We start from the raw sequence: 19704 nt of genomic DNA, 5'->3' as shown, positions 1-19704 counted from the left end.
GCTCCCGCCCCGCCCCGCGGGAGGCGCCTCTTATTGGCCGAGCGCGCCGCTCGTCAAGGCCGCGCGCCAGCGAGAGGCGGGCCCCGCGGCGCTAGTGCAGGAGGCGGCGCCCAGGCTCCCCCCCCTTGTGTCGCCGCGTCCGCTCCGCACCAGCCGCAGAGCCGCCCGCTGCCGCCGTCGCAGCTGTATGCTCCAGCCCCGCTCCGCCGCCGAACCCCCTCCGGCAGCTCCGCGGCCTCCAGCGCCTCCGCCTCCTCCTGGTTCCGCTCCTCCTGCCCCCGGCGGTGGCGCCCGCACCCCGGCTGTATGATCAGGCTACAGTCTTCAATGAGTAACCATATTCCTGTGAGTGCCGCCGCCCGCGCCCCGGCCCCTCGCCCCACTGCCCTTGTGCGCCGGCTGCGCGCTTCTCTCTTTCTCCTCCGTCTCCTCCATGTTGGCTCTTTGTTCTGCTACCTGGGCAAGCGGCGGGGAGCAGCCCGGCCCTCCCGCGTTGCGCCTCGCTCTCCCTTCCGCCCCGCTGCCGTGTCCGTCAACCGCCGCTGAGCGGCCCGCGCCGGCCCGCGAAGCCGCCTCGTAAGCGTTCCCGGCGGTTGCGGCCCGGCCCGCCCCGGCGGCAGTCCCGAGCCCGTGGCGAAAGGCAGCGCCCGGCGGCGTTGGTCCCCTTGTCGACGGGAAGGCCGGACCGGGCGGCGGCCGCGGGGTACAAAATGGCTCCACGTCGGGAGCCTGGCGGGAGCGTGATTCGAACTCGTGACCGCCGCGGCGGAGGCGCCGGTCCGGCCGCCCGCGGTGTGGCGAGGCGAGCCGGGAGTTCCGCGGCGAGCGCGGCCCTCGGGATTCGTAAGGATGGGACAAGCCTCGGCTTGCCCGCGGGTGCCTGGCGGTCAGGTGGCGCGGCGGGACGGCCGGGAGCCAAGCCTGGGAGGGAGGTAGGGAGGGAGGGAGGGAAGGAGGGGAGGGAGCGTGCGGGGAGGCGGGCGGTAGCCATGGCGGCTCATCCCGTCCTGCGTTGCCCCCGGCCCGGCGGGCACGTGCGCGGCGGCCATCAGCGGGCTCTTTGTCCGCGCTGCGCCCGGTACGCGAGGCCCTTCTGCTGTGAGCCTCCCAGGCAAGGCCGAAGATGTGCGGCTGGACTCGCTGCTGTCCGGGTCTTAGAGGTCGGCACGGGAGGAGGTATTTATTTGCGAGTCGAAGTGGATTTTTCTGTACGGTTGCCAATTTATAGTTAGAAGCTCACGGATGTAATAAAATATTCTGATGGAACTTGTTTTTTGAGACATTTCTTCTTCCCCGGCCTGGAGTACTCTATTGTGCCTCACCTCTGTGACTGCAGGGCACACGCAGCCTGCTTTAAAGAGTAACCGTGGTGAGGCTTGCTTACAGCAGGATGCCCTCCAAAAGGCAGAATGTGAGCAGAACATACTTGTTATCAGTTACACGGCATGGTCAGGGACCATTTTGTGCGGGTCCGTCAGCTGCAGGCACAGCAAATACTTAGAACTGATGAATACACAGCCCTTGTGCTACAGTTCCTGGTGTTCCTTACTGTTGCTGGAGACAGCTTCCAACGTGTCTTATCTGTGACTGCAGAGCTGCTGAAGCAGTGACTCAGAAGTATGAACCCTGTCTCCTTGTAACTTCATTAAACTGTCAGATCAGAAAGCCTGAAGATGACACATAAATGTCAGCTCTTATTATTCCACTGATGGAGCAGCAAAGGGCTTTGAAAATTTCTTGCAAGATCAGAACTGTTTTAGAGGAGAAATGTGGAAGAGCACAGAAATGGCAGAGATGGGAGGAAATGTGAGAATGAGGAAGAGAACTGACTGACAGCTACAGCAGGGGCCAAGCAATATCGCTGTCTTAGCGAGGCTGAATGTCAGGCAGCAAATAAATAGAACTTATCCTGATCCAGTAACTCTACTTTTGTGAAAATGCTTTTGCTATGACGAAGATACGCTACGTAGTAATGCTGAGTCTGCCTCAGTGTGTAGGCAGTCTGTAAGAGAGCAATTTTTCTTAAAGGTAACTGGAATTCCCAAATAAGGGTAATGGTGAATCCTTGAATGAGTATGTTGTCATAGTTTTTAAGAAATAATGAAAGTCGGTCTGTAAGATCAGTGAAGAGGTAAAAGGAGGTCCATAATTCTATACAGCTTTTCGCAGGTTAAATACTTACTCTTTGGCACTGATATTAAATAGTGAAATGCAATAACTCTTTACATGCATATGTTTAAAACATAATGGAGTAGGTTTTGAGTAGAGTGATGAGAATTATACAGTTTGCTGTATAAATGATGGAAGTGTTATGTCACTTTGAAACTGTTCTTGGCTTCAGCTGCTCAAAAGATGCATTAGACAAAGAAGTGGAATGTTTTTTGGAATGTCTTAATTGCCCCAGTGTCTGTTAAGGCTTTTTCACATGTTCATTTGTGGTGCAAGTTAGGGGAACTCTGAAAACAATCGTGTCCTCTGTTTCATCTATGGAAGTTGTGTTGACTTGTTATACAGGAAGTTTTGAGATAATCTTTTCTTCCCCTTAACTGCATACTTTAACCACAGGAAGCATCCTTCTTTTGCAGAGCGTGTTGTAGCACATTTGTGATAAACTTCTGGCATCTTCTGTTTGTGATATGAGTGTGTACTTTCTTACATTAAGTGTTGCTTTCTCTGGTCTGAAGAGGATAGTTCTGTTGCTGTGGTTATCATAACAGAGATATCGTGTATCCTGTAGATAGGAGGTGAATCTCGTCAACAATCTCTAATGAAGGTGTGCTTTAACGTTATAGAGTGGCTTTGCTATTTGTACCCCTCACCTTCCCATTCCTTTGTATCTATCTTGGTTATCACCTAGGCTTTGAGTAGTGTGTGAGGATGGGGGTATTTGCCCTCCTGTTTTATTAAAGGTAGACATTTTCAAATTGTAATGAAATGCGTCTTCTAGTTCCCTTTTCTAGCTATGCCTCTGTAGGTTCAGTAGCTAAGTATCTAACTTCAGGAATATGATCCCACATAGTTGATTCTGGAGATAAATGTTTGTTCAAGAAGCAGGTGGATTGAGCAACTGTGAACTGTCTTACATGTGTTTTGAAACTGAAGTACCATGCAGCTGTGTACACAGGTGCTTCTGTTTTCATGCTGCTAAAGACGCTACCAGCCTGTGAACAAGAATATCAGCAGCATGGGATAGACTTGCATCTCTTCTCTGTATACATGTTGGTACCAATCTGATAAATTTTTCATAAGCAGTCTTTTTCAGACATAAGTGACTGTTTCAAATGAAGAACAGACACGTGAATCTGTATGTCAATGGAGATGTATATTCAGCTTTCCGTCCCAAAGAGGAGTGTGAAATAAAGCTTTTCTTTACAAGATGTCTTCCTTTTGCTTGAATTTAATTTATTCTTTTTAATTTCTTCCAGCATGCGTGATAGATGGAGCAATCCTAGTTAACATGACTGTCCCTTGTTGGATAGGATAACTTCTCTTAGTAGGGAGTTTTGATGTATTAACCTTCCTTATGTTTTCAAGTTTTTGCTGTACCTGAGAGTCTAAAGGTAGCTTGGCATTTTGTTACTAATAGAAACAGCTGCTTTGCACTTAGGTTGCTCTGAATGTAATGCCTCCTATTTATTTCTGTGGATACTGCAACACCTACCAGGAGCACAATAACGCTTTGATAGAACACATTCTTGGCTACAAAGCACAATTTTTTCTGCAGTCATCACCATTAGCTGTGCATTTTTACCAGCGATGAACAAGAGCCTGCATACAGTGCTTGTAAAAATCTGCGCCAGCAGAGGTGATACATTGTTTCACAGCTGCTATGGTGGTGTCTTTGCGAGGAGCATGTTGCCCTCATAGTCTGTCATTCATTAGCCCTAACAGCTGGTAGTTGGAAGGCATTCAATCTGGATTGTATTGTAGGATGGTCCAGCTGAGACTGGTAATATGGAGTTGACATTATCATATTGCAGAAGAAAGGTTGTCTTGTTCTCTGGCCTGGCTCTGGAAGTTTGAAATGATGTGGTGCTCATAGTTCATGGTTTGTTCAGGTTCCAGGAAATCCAGGAGAATCATCCCTTTCCTATCTCAGAAGACAGCGCGCATCAGCCACCGAGGGCTGTTCTGAACTTTGATGGGAAATTCTCATGTTGCCAGTGTATACACTGATGTTTTGACTCCGACTTGTAGTGGTGGTGTTGGTCTTGCCATTAGTAATGATGAGATCCAGGAAACTCACTGTGTGGCTTACATTTGTTCAGTAGATCCTGACAAACTTGCATGTAGTGTTCTTGTTCATGGGACCTACCTGGTGTAAACTTTGTACTCTTCCAGTGTGTCCACCATTATTTTCAGTGCATTGGAACCCATATTCAGCTTGGTTCACAGTTCTCTGGTTGTAATCCACTGATTAGTGCAAATGAGCTGATTGAGATGCTCTTGATTTGGTGATGCGGCAGCAGTACACGGTCACCTGGAACATGGATTGCCTTTAATATTTCTGTTCCCACTGCTGAAACACACTGCCCACCACCTCAGTGAGCTCACATCCTCTGTTTGGTCTCTATCAGCATTCAACAAGTGTTGATGTATATCAGTGGGTGCCACTTTTTCCCCATGGAGTAATTCAGTTGTGTGCTTTTGTTTTGTGCGCACTTCTGTCTGACATTCTGTCAAACTGCCCTTTTGCTGCTGTCTGTCACACAGCAACAAACTAATAGAATATTGGTGGGAAGGTTCAACCCCTCCCACAATATCACCAACGTCTGCATCTGATGTCATGGGCCAAGATAATAAAATAAGAAGTGTTACCTTTGGAGCAGCATTCATATCTCCAATATCTTTCAGTGTTCGTTTTCCTCAAATAATACTCAGTTTGAGATGGGAAACAGCAATGGAGTACTCAGATTAATTGCACAAACTGCTATTTAGTATCATTCTGTGTTAAACTTGTCTGTGCAATAGCATGGGCGTTGTCATCTGCACAGCTTTATGCTTTCATATGCTAACTTGTTGGTTTTTTTTTTTTTAAAGCTTACCTACCAAATAATAGTCTGAAAATTGTACTTCCAAGCCTCTTGCGAGTTGCTTAAGTCATTTGAATTCTACCTAAATACAAGGTGCTCTTAATTGCTACAGCAGTATTTTTTATAGCTCAATTTTTGTCTTGAGATCTAGTTGCTGAAGGTGGCTTTAGCCTTGTACTCTAGCTTAATGATCTAATGCAAATAGCATGCCCATATACTTGTCTTTAATTTTCTTTTGACTGCTGGAACAGACCTAAACTAGGCTGGTAAAATCTCTTTTAGTGTAGTACAGCCTTTTACTACATCAATGTATTGATCTAGGTATGGAACTTTGTAGCTACCAATGAGGAGAGAGAGAGAATATTCATCAAAGGAAAATGCGAGCTTTGTCTCTTTGTCATGCAGCAGCAGCTGTTGCCAAGGCAAGCAGTGAGAATGAAATGCATGCGTAGTTAGGTCCTCAGTTCTTTGAGTTGGTAAGGTGCTGATGTGTCTAATTGAAGCTTGCTAAGCCAGTATTAAAGAAATTAATTAATTTGTAGGGGTTAATTGCATGTAGAACTCAAACTTAACGTTGTGTAATGTACTTCGACTTTGCATTGTGGCTGCATCTGCTGGATGTGATTAACAATCTGCTTTAAAATGTAGGTGTTATGACTGCTGTGCTGCCTGCCTTTTGCTTAACCCCTATGATGTATTTGCCTGGTGTTATAGTGAGTATTCGTAGTCGTAGATTAAGGGCAGCCAACATACCAGACTGGGTAAAGCCAATTGCTTCTTACCTACGCCAGTATGGGGTTGTGATGGCTTTCCTATTATTCAGTGTTTAATTAAAAATTCTTCATCTTGTTTTGAAAAACCTTTTCTGTACCCTAGTGACCGGGTTCTATTTCATCACTTCTTCAGGCTCACTTTTGTGTTCTTCTTGTTTGTCAGCCTTCTCTCCCTCATCCTCTATTGAAGACAATGGCCAGGCTTGCCTTAGAAGTCTTAAAAAAGAGATAATCATAAGATCTGTCAGCGCATGAGAAAAGCAGCGTAAGACCTTGTGCAGCTGTATCTGCTTAAAGCTGTCCTGTGCTTCTCTGCTGTTCAGCTTCTTAAACTAATTAAAAGTGATTTTAAATAAACCCTCTTCAGTTCTTTCACTCGGTTGCTATTTTAGCTGTTGCCGAAATCTGAACCTAGGTCTCCTTTGTGCATCATCTGAACTTCTCCTGGTATGGTATGGTTGGTATGTCAACGATGATTCTTGAAATCCTTCACATTCTTCTGGTTACTGTTCTCTGCTGACAGAGGAATCCTTCTTGCTCCTTTTTTTCATACTTATTTCTGTTTGAGATTTGCTGTCTCTCAAGTTGCATCACAGATAATTCTGAAAAGTAAATGGCAAGCTTAACCCTTTAGTCCTCAAAAATGATGGTGATAGTACCTCTAGAGCGGCAGTGAAATGCGTGTGTGTGCAACTGCTCTAGTACTTCTGTTCCCTTTCTGCTAAATTTTGTCATATTGGTTAGCAATTTTGTTTTTGAAACCATGCTGTGAGATGCATCCCTTAAAACTTACTACCAAGAAGTTGTCAAAGAACGTGAAAAAGATGACTGGAGATGTTTATAGGAAGCCTTGTGTGCTGCATTTCTGCTGCAATCTGATCTGGTAATGGTTTGTATCTCCCCTGTTAATGTTTCTAGAACTCCCTCTTCTGCAAAGGAAGGAAAGGAGCAAAGCCTGCAACATTGTTACCATTTTTTAAAAGAGGTGACTAAGAATTCCTGTTCTGCTAGGGTGCTCCTTGGAAAAAGCTACAATTAGGTCATTTGATCTCAACTCTTTGAAAAGGCAGATAACAGCAGGACAAGAGAAAATGGTTTTCAGTTGAGGGAGGAAAGATTTAGGTTGGATGTCAGGGGGAAATTCTTTACAGAGTGAGTGGTGAGGTGCTGGAACAGGCTGCCAGAGAGGTTGTGGATGCCCTGTCCCTGGAGGTGTTGAAGGCCAGGTTGGATGGGGCCCTGGGCAGCCTGGCCTAGTACTAAATGGGGAGGTTGGTGGCCCTGCATGTGGGAGGGGGGTTGGAGCTTCATGATCCTTGAGGTCCCTTCCAACCCTGGCCATTCTGTGATCTGTTGTGGCTTCTGCTCAATGCTAAATATGGTTATTAATAAGGGGCCACTGTTGTCTTTGTGGCTTAGTGTGTGCAGTGGGGCCTTGATCTGACTCCAAATCCTGGATGGCAATTAGCAGCTGTGACTTTATTGCATGTAGCTTTTCTACTTGCCATTTTTGATAGTATTTTAAGACATTAGCTGCTGTTGGGCTACCTTCTTATGTTTGGGCAGCTCTTCAGCTCAGGGTATTTGAACATATTGCTACAGTGTAGTTACCATTTGATTGCTAGAAACTAGATTTATGAAGGCAAAACTGATACTGCTGTCTCCCAGCATGGGAAAAAAAAAAAAACCAACCACCTCATTATACAGTAAGTCTGACAGCAGTTATCTAATATTGCATGCTCAACCCATTCCTAAGGTATTTTGATGATGTTTTGATTGGACTTAATGCATGAATTCTTCTGGTGTTTAGAATTGGCTGACCAACATAAGTCAGTTTTTCTGCTAAGGAGCTGTGGGATTAGTGATGCTTCTTTCTAGTACCTACGTATATTTTGTGGACGTCTGGTCCAGCTTTTATGTATTTTCTGGGAAACAAAACTTGTGTGCTATTCTAATTCTTGGAAAGGAAGGACTTTCTGGGAGTATGAACAGCGGTACTAATACTGTTAGCTGGACACAGATCTAGCTCCTGTGCATAAGGTTCCAGAGTGCATTAAAAAAAAACCATGTATTTTTGGATCATATACACAGCACCATCTGCAAATGAATACATAACTCATGGCAGTTCAAAAGCTATGATGATGAACTTCCTGGTTTTGCATCTTGCAGTACTGTTATATGCAAATTCAACCACAGCTGGGAGTTAGTGGGAAAGAATAACCTATTCAATAAACTTGCCTTTAAATTTTTTTTTTTAACTACAGTGTAACTGTTATCTTGATGTATTAATAAAGCAGTGATGTCGAAAGGCAGCTAACACTAGATGAAAACTTCTCTGTCATCAGCCTTAAGTATGTGAAATGTTCTTCTAGAAATCTGTGTGTCTTGACAGTCAAAACATGTTTAAAAGCTTTGCTAGGCCACACAGATTTTTGCATTTTATTTCAAGACTTCTCACACTCAATATTTTTTTCCTGGTTACCCTGTTCTTAAATTGATGATTTTTGAATGTAAACTAAGTCCATTATGCTAGGCTTTACAACCATTTTTTTTCTGTATCAGTAGGCTGGTAGTTTTATATGAATGTTTAAGTTCTGTGATGGTCAGCTTGAATATTCAAGGAATCTCATCCTTGCCTTTATGTAACCACTTCAGCTTGGTGTAGCTGTAGGTGTTGTGATGTGTCTTAATTCACAATGAGAAACATGCTGCAATTTGTAAAACTTGATACATTGTATTTGTGCTAGCTCTTTTGAATATTGAAATATTGGAAATATTAAATTCATTAGCATTAAGGCTTCCTTACCTGGCATCTTTCTATTTAATAATGTATATATGTTTTTCTTGTTAGAAAGGTAACAGGGTTTTCATGCAAGCCTGATTCTTTGATTTAAAAAATAAACCTGCTGAAAATACTGTCTCTGCTTTCATTTTGTTCATTTTATAATGCTGTCTTCAAAGTGACCTTATTTCACATATGCTCATTGTATTTTTTTCTTGTCTCTTTACAGCAGTTCTGTGGTGTTCTTGGTCACACATTTATGGAGTTTCTGAAGGGCAGTGGAGACTACTGCCAGGCACAGCACGACCTGTATGCAGACAAGTGAACTGTAGAAATTCATTACTACTCCACCAAGAAGCCCCCCTAAGAGTGGTTGACCAGGATAAAGAAGTATTGAATTGAAATTGGCAGAGCATTTAACAAAAGAATTCAGACCTGGATGGGGTAAACCTCAGTGCACTGCCTTTCTTTTGCCTCAGTATTACTGGATTGAAGAATTGCTGCTTCTTGTTAGGAGGTTCATTTCATTTCCCATTGCTCCCGACTTCATACTTCCAAGCACTGAGAATTTCACGTGGAGTATAGTGAAGTAGACTTCGGTTTCTCTACATCACTTCTATATTAGATTTTTTTTTAATCCTTTCACAATCTTGTTGCATGTTTAACTAAATTAATATGGCCCGAATGAACCGCCCAGCTCCTGTGGAAATCACCTACAAGAACATGAGATTTCTAATCACACACAATCCAACCAATGCAACCTTAAACAAATTTATAGAGGTAAGGTCAAACTAGAATTCTTGTTGGTGTATTCTTATGCCTAGTATCTAACTATTTTTTTTTTTTTTTTTTAAACAAGTGGAAGCTGTACGAAGGGATACCGAGTGAGACAATGAACTCATTTTAAATAGTGATGCAGTGCTTCGCAAATCCACTGACAGATATACTCAGACTTTGGCCTTCACTGAGGCATGCTTCTGGATGTGAAGCACAGAAATAATTGTGTTATCTGCTATATAGTATGTTCAGTATGCTACTTTGGTGTGAAACAGGAAAGGTCAGGCATAGAAAAACTGAGATCTAGTAGCAACAGGAGATCTTACATAGATTCATCTGAAATTGTATAAAATTCCCTTGCTCCTATTGAAGTAGTGATTGAAAACAATGATTCAGTGTACACTGTACACCAAAAAGTTAGGAACAAATGATAGAATTGCAGTATGCTTTCACTGCCTGTTTTCCTTCAATATTAGCAAACACTGGTTTTATTGTAACTTAAAAGAATTCCATGTGAGTCATTTTTACTTGGATGAAATTTGTGGTGGTATACTTACAGTGCAGTGTGACCTGAGTTGCTGAAATTGTTTCATTTTATGCTGCAACACTTTCCCATTTGAATCTATGTGTATTGGCATGCACTGCTAGTATCTGAATTTTCTATCTAAACCTTGCAACTTGCATGTTGGAAACATAAAATGTACAGTTGAGTGTATGCATATGATAATAACATCTTCCTCCAGGGTTACCTCTGTGTGAGGTTTGAACCTGTAATGCAGTCCCTCCTTAGTAACATTTAAGTTACTTCCATTGTATTTTATATGCCCGTTCAGTGTGGGCTAACAATGTATGAGAAGCACAGTGAATTCATCTTTGTTTGCATTTATACCTTCAAAGCTAGATAGTGTGGTTAAGCTACAAGCATGTCCTTGGCAGTTGTAGTCTAAATGACAGGAGAATATGGGGAGAATGAAAAATTAGTAATCTGTTTTCCCATTTATGAGGCTTAATAGCAGAGTGGAAAGAGTTTTTCTTTTATCTTCTAGGTATAAAAACCCATGAACTGGAATGATTTACTGTTCTGTGCTCACCATTCTTATTAGTAAGATGTTTTAAAAGCTTCTAGTTTTAAGTAGAGCATTAGAAGAGGAAGATGTAAACTTCATTCAGGATGTTTTGAGTGAAGCATCTAGCTTTGCAACCTTGGAATCTGGCTGTTATTTTTTAAGAAGTAATCTTTCAGAGATGAATTATTTCACTAGTCTTTATCTGGAGCTAACAAGAAAAAACCTGACCATCTTAACCTTCAGATACTTTTGCAGAGGAGCATTAAGGTATCTGCTATTTGCAAGGTATTTTAGTTATTTCAGCTTTGTGTTCCGTACACCTGGCAAGCATTTCTATTAATTTATTTACTGAAACTTTTGGAATAAGTTAGCTTACTAACCTATTGAGAAAGTAAATAAATGAAGTCAGTTTACCATTAAAGCAGTTCTTTTCAATCCCTAGGAACTTAAGAAATATGGAGTTACCACAGTGGTAAGAGTGTGTGAAGCTACTTATGATACTGCTCCGGTGGAAAAAGAAGGCATTCAGGTTTTGGTAAGTAATGCAGAAACAGTGGTTTGGGGGTTGGTTTTTTAGTTGTTCTTTTTTAAAGAAAACTTTTTATATGTTACATAGTCACCACCTTGATTCAATTCTGTAAGTGTATTTTAGCAGCTCATGTAAGCAAAAGCTATTCAGATCTCTTAGGGGTAAAAAATCCTGGAGTAAACTCTGTCTTTCAATGAAAATAGGTTGAGAGGAATATATTCCTCACAGCGTTATTTTTTTTTAGAGAACTATAAATTCTAATTCACATAGTAAAAGTTCTATCTCTTTATATGTATTTATGTGTTCTTATAGGATTGGCCCTTTGATGACGGTGCACCGCCATCCAACCAGATTGTTGATGATTGGCTAAACCTCCTTAAAGTTAAATTTCGTGAAGAACCTGGTTGTTGTATTGCTGTACACTGTGTTGCTGGTCTTGGACGGTGGGTGAAATTTTAAAGATCTGTTGAATTGCCATTCGTGGTCAGACTTTTTAAGATTTAGTGAAAAAGTGTAGTTGGGGCAAATCTCAAAATAGTCACAGATCTGTTATTGGGAGGAGCTCACACTTAGAAATAGATAAGATGACTGCAAATTGTTGCATGTAAAACATTAGACTTCTGAGCATTTTAGACAAAAGGTTATCCTGTTCACACAGCTATCAAACTACTAAGTGAAGTAAACAAATACATTCCTGTACCAAATTGATAAGTGTCACATTGGTATTTTTTGTCTTGCTGAAGTCTTCCTTTTCTTATGGCTTTATTGACTCTCATCTGTAACTTTCTTCTTCTATCCCTATTTCAAAGGTATTGCCAGTCTCTTAATAAGGATACAGTAGCCATTAACCCCACCCAAGAAAGGTGTTTTAGTGTATGAAGGAACAGCTTTCACCCATCAAGTAAAATGATGGGTCTGCTTCCCTCTCCCCCAGATTTGGTGGTTAAATAGTTGAGGAAAAGTACCTGATTTTTATCATGTAAGGCTTCTTAAATACTTGAGTATGTTAAAAAAAAAATACTCAGCAAGCTTGTTACTAGGTAAACATATCTTTTGTTGCAGTGTAGTATGTTTCTTGTCCTCTGTGTGGTTGTTTCTTTTTTAAAAATAAAAAGCAGTGTAAATTGTTGTTATTTGAGTAACAGCAGCTCTCTCAGATGAGAGATGCTGTGGCAAGCAAGGAGATCTCCCCGTCACGGTAGGATGGCATGGAGATTGCATCTGTAGTTTTCATTGGATCTGGTTTGACCTCTTACTTTTATTTTGGGTTTCTCATTGCTTTTAAGGAGGGATTGTTTGTGGGAATAGAAACCCATGTGCAACTCTTGCCCGGAATTAATTGCCACTGAAAGTACTTGCGTATTATTCCTGCTGTCCTTCCATATACTTCAGGTCAGGTGAATAAAATTAAGGTTAGCTAGAGCTAATCCCTGATTTTTAACAGAGGTGAATGGCTTGTAAGTGTCTGATATAATTGCCCAATTAATTTAGGAAAGTCTTCTGTCCTTATTTGATATTTCATCCCTGGGGAAGCAAAAAGCAGAAGGAGAAAGAAGTAGGAGAATTATACTTTTTTTTCCCCTGTGTGTGAATTGGCAAATCCTAAACTGAAAACATTATTATTTTTTTTATTAGAGCTCCAGTCTTAGTTGCTCTTGCACTGATAGAATGTGGAATGAAATATGAAGATGCAGTGCAGTTCATAAGACAGTAAGTATGAAGTTAATATCTGTTTCCAAGATTTAACTTGCCAACATATCTTTGGTCTTTACAGGGAATTCTGAATGCTCTTCTTGTTTGTTGTTTGTAAGACGAAATCTGAACCTTTTAACAAACTTTCTGAACACAGTCAGTGTTGTGAGACTTGTCTTGTGAAATGGGTACTTCTTCACGAGAGACAAAACACCTTAGAAACTAGGTTCTTTCTAGTAGCTAGCACTCATTTACATTTCTGAATCATCCCTTCTTTTAATATATTGAAGTGTCCTAAACGATTCCCCAATTGTCTTGCTGGTAGAAAAATCAGAAAAATATTTTTTTTATATTTTTTGTAAATCTATGCAAGTTGGATGAGAAAGCAAGTAGTGCCAATGCCCTAAGTTTGTAGGCATCAACTATATCTTAAGAACACTGCATTGCAAACAAAAAATAGTAAAATACTATTTGCGTAATTGCCAAACCTGTAAGGCCTCAGATTGAGTTCAGCTTGTGCACCTTAACAGGGTGGTGTGTACAAAATGAGAAATATGAAGCTTCATATAAAATATAGGTCTTTCATGGACTCTTGGTTTGAATAGATCCAACAAAGATCCACTTCTGTATAGATGTGTTATAAATATAACTTAGTATTGTAGTATTCTTAATTATTTTAAGAGATTAGACAGATTAAGTTGTTTAAGGAGGAGACTGTCTCAAATCTCTCTGTAGCTTCCTTTCGAAGTTTTTGCTAAAGATCTTATGCAAGATCTTTGGCTTGTGTATATTAGGGGCTAAAACGCCATCTAAAATACTATGTGCTCCTTTGATCATGTGGTCCAACGAGGTATTTTTCAAAGGAAGCTACCACCCTCTTTTCTGGCACTTAGCTTTTAATTAGCCTTATTTTGGCTACAGTTCTGGTTTAATCCTGTGTGTTTTTTCAAGTGACTAAAAATATTTTTTCTCCAATGGATGATGTTATTTCACTGGGCAGTAGATTAATATTTTAAGATATTTCTTCTTCCATTTAGGAAACGTCGTGGAGCTTTTAATAGCAAGCAACTTCTGTACTTGGAGAAATACCGCCCCAAGATGCGCCTGCGTTTTAAAGACTCCAATGGTCACCGAAATAACTGTTGCATTCAGTAAAGCCCAGCAGCCTATGTTACTACTTTGGGATTAAAGGATGGAAACGAGAATTGAGCAGACTGCATGCCAAAGGCATGGATCTGATATTTTTAAGTAGTAAAGGAAGCTTCCATAGGAGTATTTAATAGGCTAAAAAGTTAATAGTAATGCAACTGTGTTTAGATGAATATCCATCTGTTTGGAGACCTGATAAATGTTTTTGCTGTACCCTATTTCTGAGCTGTCTCCTTGTTTATTAATTACCAGTTGAAATATCCTTTAATCATGCCGTTGAGTCTTACCCACCTAGTTTCAACTACTAAAAATTGGGGTACTAAAATAAATCAGTCTGTAGAGAAATTAGGTGCCAAAATACTTAGCATATCAGCTACGTGTTTTTCCTTATAGATGGATGTAGTTCTGATAATGTAAGAACTACCAGCTTATCTGGACCTTACTATTTTTTTCTAATCATTTCAATATTGAAGAATATGGCCTCTAAGATAGTCTTGCCTGCTCACCGTATGTTTTGTCTCCCACAATCGCACTAGAATTATCAGGATTTGCACAGTGTTTTGTTTTTTTTTTTTTTAAACTATGACTTACAGCAACTTTTTCCTCCAATGTCTGTACTTTTCTGTTTTCTGACCTCTCCATTTTACAAATCATTACGCTCTGGTTACTCATGTAGAAAATCTTTTAAATTGTACAGAAGCACACAAGTCTTTAATGTCTCCAGACAAAAAGCCTTACAGTAAAATTAATGTTGACACTTGATGTGCAACTTAACAGAGGGCCTAAAAAGGTTGGGAGGGGCTATTTAATATTTCTAGTAAAATGTTGCCTTTGTCTTGTGCAGGAAGTATAGAATATGCCCTTTACTTTAGTAAATATTTTTTTAAAACTTAGAAATGCTTTGTTATCGTAGCTAAAAATTCTTAATCAGAAAATTTCTGAAAAATCTTGTAGTTTCTTTTACTGTACCTATTGAAAGTTGTTTACCAACTATTGCTTTGTTGAAGGTGTGATTTTTTTTTTTTTTTTTTGTTGTTTGTTTGTTTTGTTTTTCCTCCTTGAGTTTCTGCTATGACTTGGGCAGACCTCTGTAATATTTTGTATGCCTTTCAAGCTGCGTAACTTAATATTTGGATACTTGATAATTTGTTTTATTATGTAATTGATAAAATGGTGATGTGTATTAATGTTAGTTCAACCATATATTTATACTGTCTTGGGAATGTGTGGTTATAGTTCTGTGGGAGAAATAATTTTGCCAGTGTTCACCAGCTTGTAAAATCTAGTGCGAGAGCTTAAACATCTAAATAAATACTGAAAAGCACTTACAAAGTTTGCTGAAACACTCATGATTCACTTCTTGTGTACTTTATTGGCAGTCTTATGGTGCCTAAGTTCTAAATCTATCCAGGCATCTTTTTTTTTCTCTTCAAATCTGGGCCGGAGTGTCCCCTTTGCTGTAATGTTTGCTGTTTGTTTTACTCATAAATAAATGTGGACAAAATTAATAGTAGAGGGTATGGTATTATTTCTTTATGGAGCTTGCTTTTGACTTCTTTCCTCAGTACTAAAGTAACTTAATTATTGAAATTCCTTGCAATAAATACAGAGGAGTAATAAAATGCTGCTGATATAAGTGCTCTCATGGCTTTATAGATGTATTTATATGTTATCGTACAATCCTAGACTGGTTTGGGTTGGAAGAGATCCCAAGGATCATCAGGTTCCAACCTCCCTGCTGTGTGGGGGGGGGGGTGGGGGGGGGAGGGGGTGTAGGGGGAGAGTTCATAATGCTTCATTATCAGGGTAGAAACTTTAATGAGGCTTCTGAAGAATTGTTTCTGGAAAGGTATAGCCGCATTATAAAGAGCACTTTAAAATGTCAGCGTGTCTTGAAAAGGCCTGAAACTCAATATACTTTACCTTAGTTATGATTCTACACAGTAGTAAAATCTCTTGTAAGAGGAAATCAAGCTTTGTTTAAGTTTGTGTAAGTTTGTATACTAGTTTGTATTCTGAAGATACTATTTAAAAATCAGCAGTCTTGATGTGTTATATCTCAATCTTTGTGCTTCCACTTACCTACTTCCCTTCATCTTTTCAATTGCTGTAATCAATCTTAAAATCCCTCACATTGCAGTTATAATTCAAACTAAAATGACAGTCAAATCTGAAGTGTTCAGGTAATTTTAGAAGTTGGGGGAAGTGAGGAAGTATGGAGAAGGTAGATAGTCTGAACACTTAGTTTCAGTGTCAGAAGCTTGAGGGGATCAAGTTCTGCAGGGTGACAGGACACTAGAGTACATCTTTTGATCCTATAGCAATGCTTAATCGGTTCTTTGTTGTGGCTTGTCAGACTCCATTTCCTGCAAAAACAAACAACTTTTCCTGCAAAAACAAACGACTTTACACAGCAGAACTGGGGGAGAAAGTAGCATTGAACTCACTGAATGAGCAAAGGGATTGTTTAGTATATTAACATCAACCCGCCATCCGAGGTGACTTCCCCAGTTTACTGTAATTGGGGTAAATATAACTCTTCTATATGCAAAATAGTATTTTTGTTAAATTGGTCTTTGAATGGTTTTAGTATGACCAGCTGCGTAGGGGCTTGCTAGCACCTTGTGCAAGTAGAAAGTGGCAGGATGCAGTTCTACTCTGTCCAGCTCCGTTGGCTTATTACTCCTGTGTATACGTGACAGTTTATGGTCATTTGAAGGATTGAGACCACCTTTGAAATGAAAAAGTCATCGATATTTCTCTTGTCAAGGAAGAATTGCAAACATCCTACAAAAATTCTGTAACTCAGCAGTTAGCAGGCTGATAACTGACACTTGTTCAGTGTAGGTAAGTATCCAAATTAAGGTAAAAATAATCCGTTCATATATTTCAGATTCTTCACATTTCTGTAAATCCTAATGAGATACATTTGATTTTTTTATACTTAAACCTTTAGGTGTATATAGTCTCTTGTGTAATTCCTGTATCTTACACATAGGAGGGATGAATTTAGGTTAGGAGCTGTAACATACTTGCAATAGTAGTTTGGTCCTATGAACTTCTTAAAAATGGACTTGACCTCAGGCACTTGCATAAACGGACACTGATAAAGAGGAAAAACTTTGCATAATGTTTTTTTATCAGTTTAATGCAAAGATTAAGTCAACTTCTGAAGTGTGTATTTAAATATGAATCTGTAGGGAATGAAGAATAAGATTTCTTTTGTCTAACAAGACCTTTTAACAGAAAAAAAAATGTTGGCTCTATCTGAACTGTGAGTATAGCAGATGAAAATAAAGCTAGTTTAGGTTCTGTATAATTTATGAGTCTATAAATAAAAGGGAAGAAACTCAAATGGAATTACTGTATCTCCTCTTAATGCTAAGGCCTCACATTAAAGAGGCTCTACTAATGCATCTAATTTTAGATAATTTAAAATTATTGCTCAGCTATTGTTCTTTTATGTGTCTATATGTTGTTGGCAGTTCTTACAGCGTATTACTCTTCTTTTACAAGGCTTTCATGTTGTGGACTGAATGGATTGGGTAAGTATGGTTTGTAAATGGTAATATTCCTTTGCATGTTTAACACAAGTTTAAAAATCTCTGTTAAGTATTTGGAGGAGTATGATCTTGCAGTTGCGGCAAAAAATTGGTAGATTGTAATTGTAATGTTTTGCCAATGTTGGGGAAAGGCAGTTAAACAAGATACTCTGTAACCAGGCATCAAAATTGAATATGAAGTAAAAAATTTTTCTGTTCAATCTGACTACCTGAAGTGCTTGAGTACTCAATTTCAGATGAAGTGTAGAAATGATTTGATACTATGTAGTGTTACATATTTCTGATGGGTCCTGAAGCATTTCTGATGTAACACTCAAAACCAGGTAATGCTTGTTAACCAATCAGGTTCCTCAGTTCTCCATTAATTGGAGTCTTTGCATAAGGAGTGCAGTTGTAAGACCCATCCGAAGTGCTGTAGAAGAACCACACAGGAAGATGTGTAATGCACAAATTTTAAATTAGAGCTGAGATCTTTCACCATATGAAAAACAGTAAAACATTGCTAATTCATATGAGCATTGCTCGTTCTTGTGGTGGAGGGAAAAAGATGTATAATTAAGTATTTGTATTTGAGGGGAAAACTAAGGTTTCATAGCTGCCCATATCCATACCGTGTTTAAACTTCTGCATGTTTGACTGCAGCATTTAAGACTTTTTGTTTGTTTTTGTTTTTGCAAGGTGGCTTTTAAACATATGTGATACAGTTTAAATAATTGAGGTAGCATTCATTCATTTTTAGAGTTGTTGCAATTTGGCTATATTAGTAACTGTAGAGGAGACAGTCGATTTGGAAGCCACAATAATCTATTTGGAACAGTGCTCTCTTTTTGTACATATTTGTGTAATCTCTACTGAAGTTATCACTAATAAAAATAATTACAATTTGCCAGTTTAACTCAAATCCTAATAGCAGACTGAAGTTTCTTTTAATTGCTGGGACTCCTGAGCAAAGAGGATGTTTACCCATTGTAATGGCTTACATTCCATTAAAGGATTTCTGAACTTATGTCAGGCAACTAATTGTGCTAACAGAGATGCCTAAAGCAGGCTGCATTACATAAAGGTGAGAGCATGTTCTGTAAAGGGAGCATGAGACAGCAAATGCAGTTCTGATCAGCACTGATATCTGCAGGTAGATAACAAAAAGTCTCACTTGTCTACACGCAATATACATTTCAAAGTAAGGTAAAAAGTCATTTATTTCAATTTGTAATAAACACTAATGATTATAACCTGATTTCATTTTTACTGATATGAATTTATGCTACAGCACAAAGCATTATTTTCCTTTTGTTGATTGCTTTGTATGAATTCTGTTAATTTTGATGTTGGTATAATGCATTCTGTCCTAGGTGTGTTGATAATTAATTATCTCAATAACAACACAATTGCTTATCATGGGAAAACATCTCTGTGAGGGAATAGTGGCTAAGTGATGGTCTGACAAGAAGAGATAAGGATGGTGCCAGAAGATCAAGTTGTCTGCTTCCATTTCTGATTCAAATGAGAACTCTTTTAAAGTGTGGCCGAAGGAAACCAGATACCACAGTGTTCACATAGGTAGGAATGCCAAACATAGAAATGTTTATACAGTGAAGAACTTCAATGTAACAAAGCCTGAGTATGGGGAAAATGCTTTTTGTGGTGGATTCGAATCTTAGTTTCACCTTAGGAGTAATAGCTGTATAGAGCTGTACTTCATTCTTATCCTTCATAAACTCGCACATGGAAATACTTAGCAAGCTTCACAGATACCTTTTTCTGAAGTTGAATTGCATTCAGGCTTTGTAGGAGGAACAGCTGAGGACGATCCAATCTTCCCAATGCACAGGACCACAGTTATGATACTGATCTGAATGCAACCATATCTCTTCGGCATTGTAGCTCAATGAATTTTTCATTGGCTGGTACTAATAGGAGGCCATTTGTTGCTTAGCCTCCCTTCTTCAGTTTCTGAGTAAATCTGTACTCCACGGTAGGAAATACAAACCCTGAACTTACCTTTAATGTCTCAATTCAACTCTACAACAACTCAATTCACTCTAATAGAGATAGGTAATGACAAAGGAAGCACAGCAGAAATGCAAGCCATGAAATGATTCCTTATATTGTGAGTGTAACTATCCCTTTGAGCTTGACGTGTGTGATGTTCTATATTAACACACAGCCCTCCTCCCAAGGATGGCTGCCTTTCTCTCCCATCTGCTCTTTAGGATGGGATGTCAGGCTTTTCACTACTCCCTTGATCCTAGTAGAGAGTTCCTTGAAAAGTACAAAACTTTAGGGGCTGAGATAAGTGCAGTTTCATAAATGAGAGAAAAAAAAAAAAAAAAAAAAAA

At 39.7% G+C, this 19704-nt stretch overlaps 2 protein-coding genes across 3 annotated transcripts; both read left to right on the top strand.

The window, feature by feature from the left end:
* Window positions 1-306: 306 nt before the first annotated feature.
* LOC306958534 (uncharacterized protein) lies at window positions 307-8913 on the top strand (the record flags this gene model as incomplete). The annotated part of the gene is made up of 2 exons (XM_079550070.1): window positions 307-345; window positions 8818-8913. 2 exons carry the CDS (start codon window positions 307-309, stop codon window positions 8911-8913), a joined length of 135 nt encoding a protein of 44 aa, XP_079406196.1.
* A 350-nt stretch (window positions 8914-9263) lies between these two features.
* On the top strand, window positions 9264-13808 carry PTP4A1 (protein tyrosine phosphatase 4A1; the record flags this gene model as incomplete). 2 transcript variants are annotated; one of them, XM_079532597.1, is made up of 5 exons in its annotated part: window positions 9264-9368; window positions 10875-10967; window positions 11313-11404; window positions 12597-12671; window positions 13691-13808. In XM_079532597.1, 5 exons carry the CDS (start codon window positions 9264-9266, stop codon window positions 13806-13808), a joined length of 483 nt encoding a protein of 160 aa, XP_079388723.1. The 2 variants fall into 2 exon arrangements, with proteins under 2 accessions (XP_079388723.1, XP_079388722.1); XM_079532596.1 differs by having other exon boundaries at window positions 11274-11404.
* Window positions 13809-19704: the final 5896 nt, after the last annotated feature.

Source organism: Tetrao urogallus (genome assembly GCF_951394365.1).
Source record: "Tetrao urogallus genome assembly, chromosome: 2".
NCBI classification, from domain to species: Eukaryota; Metazoa; Chordata; class Aves; order Galliformes; family Phasianidae; genus Tetrao; species Tetrao urogallus.
Note: the sequence above shows the minus strand (reverse complement) of the source record. Positions and strands in the feature narration are given on the sequence as shown.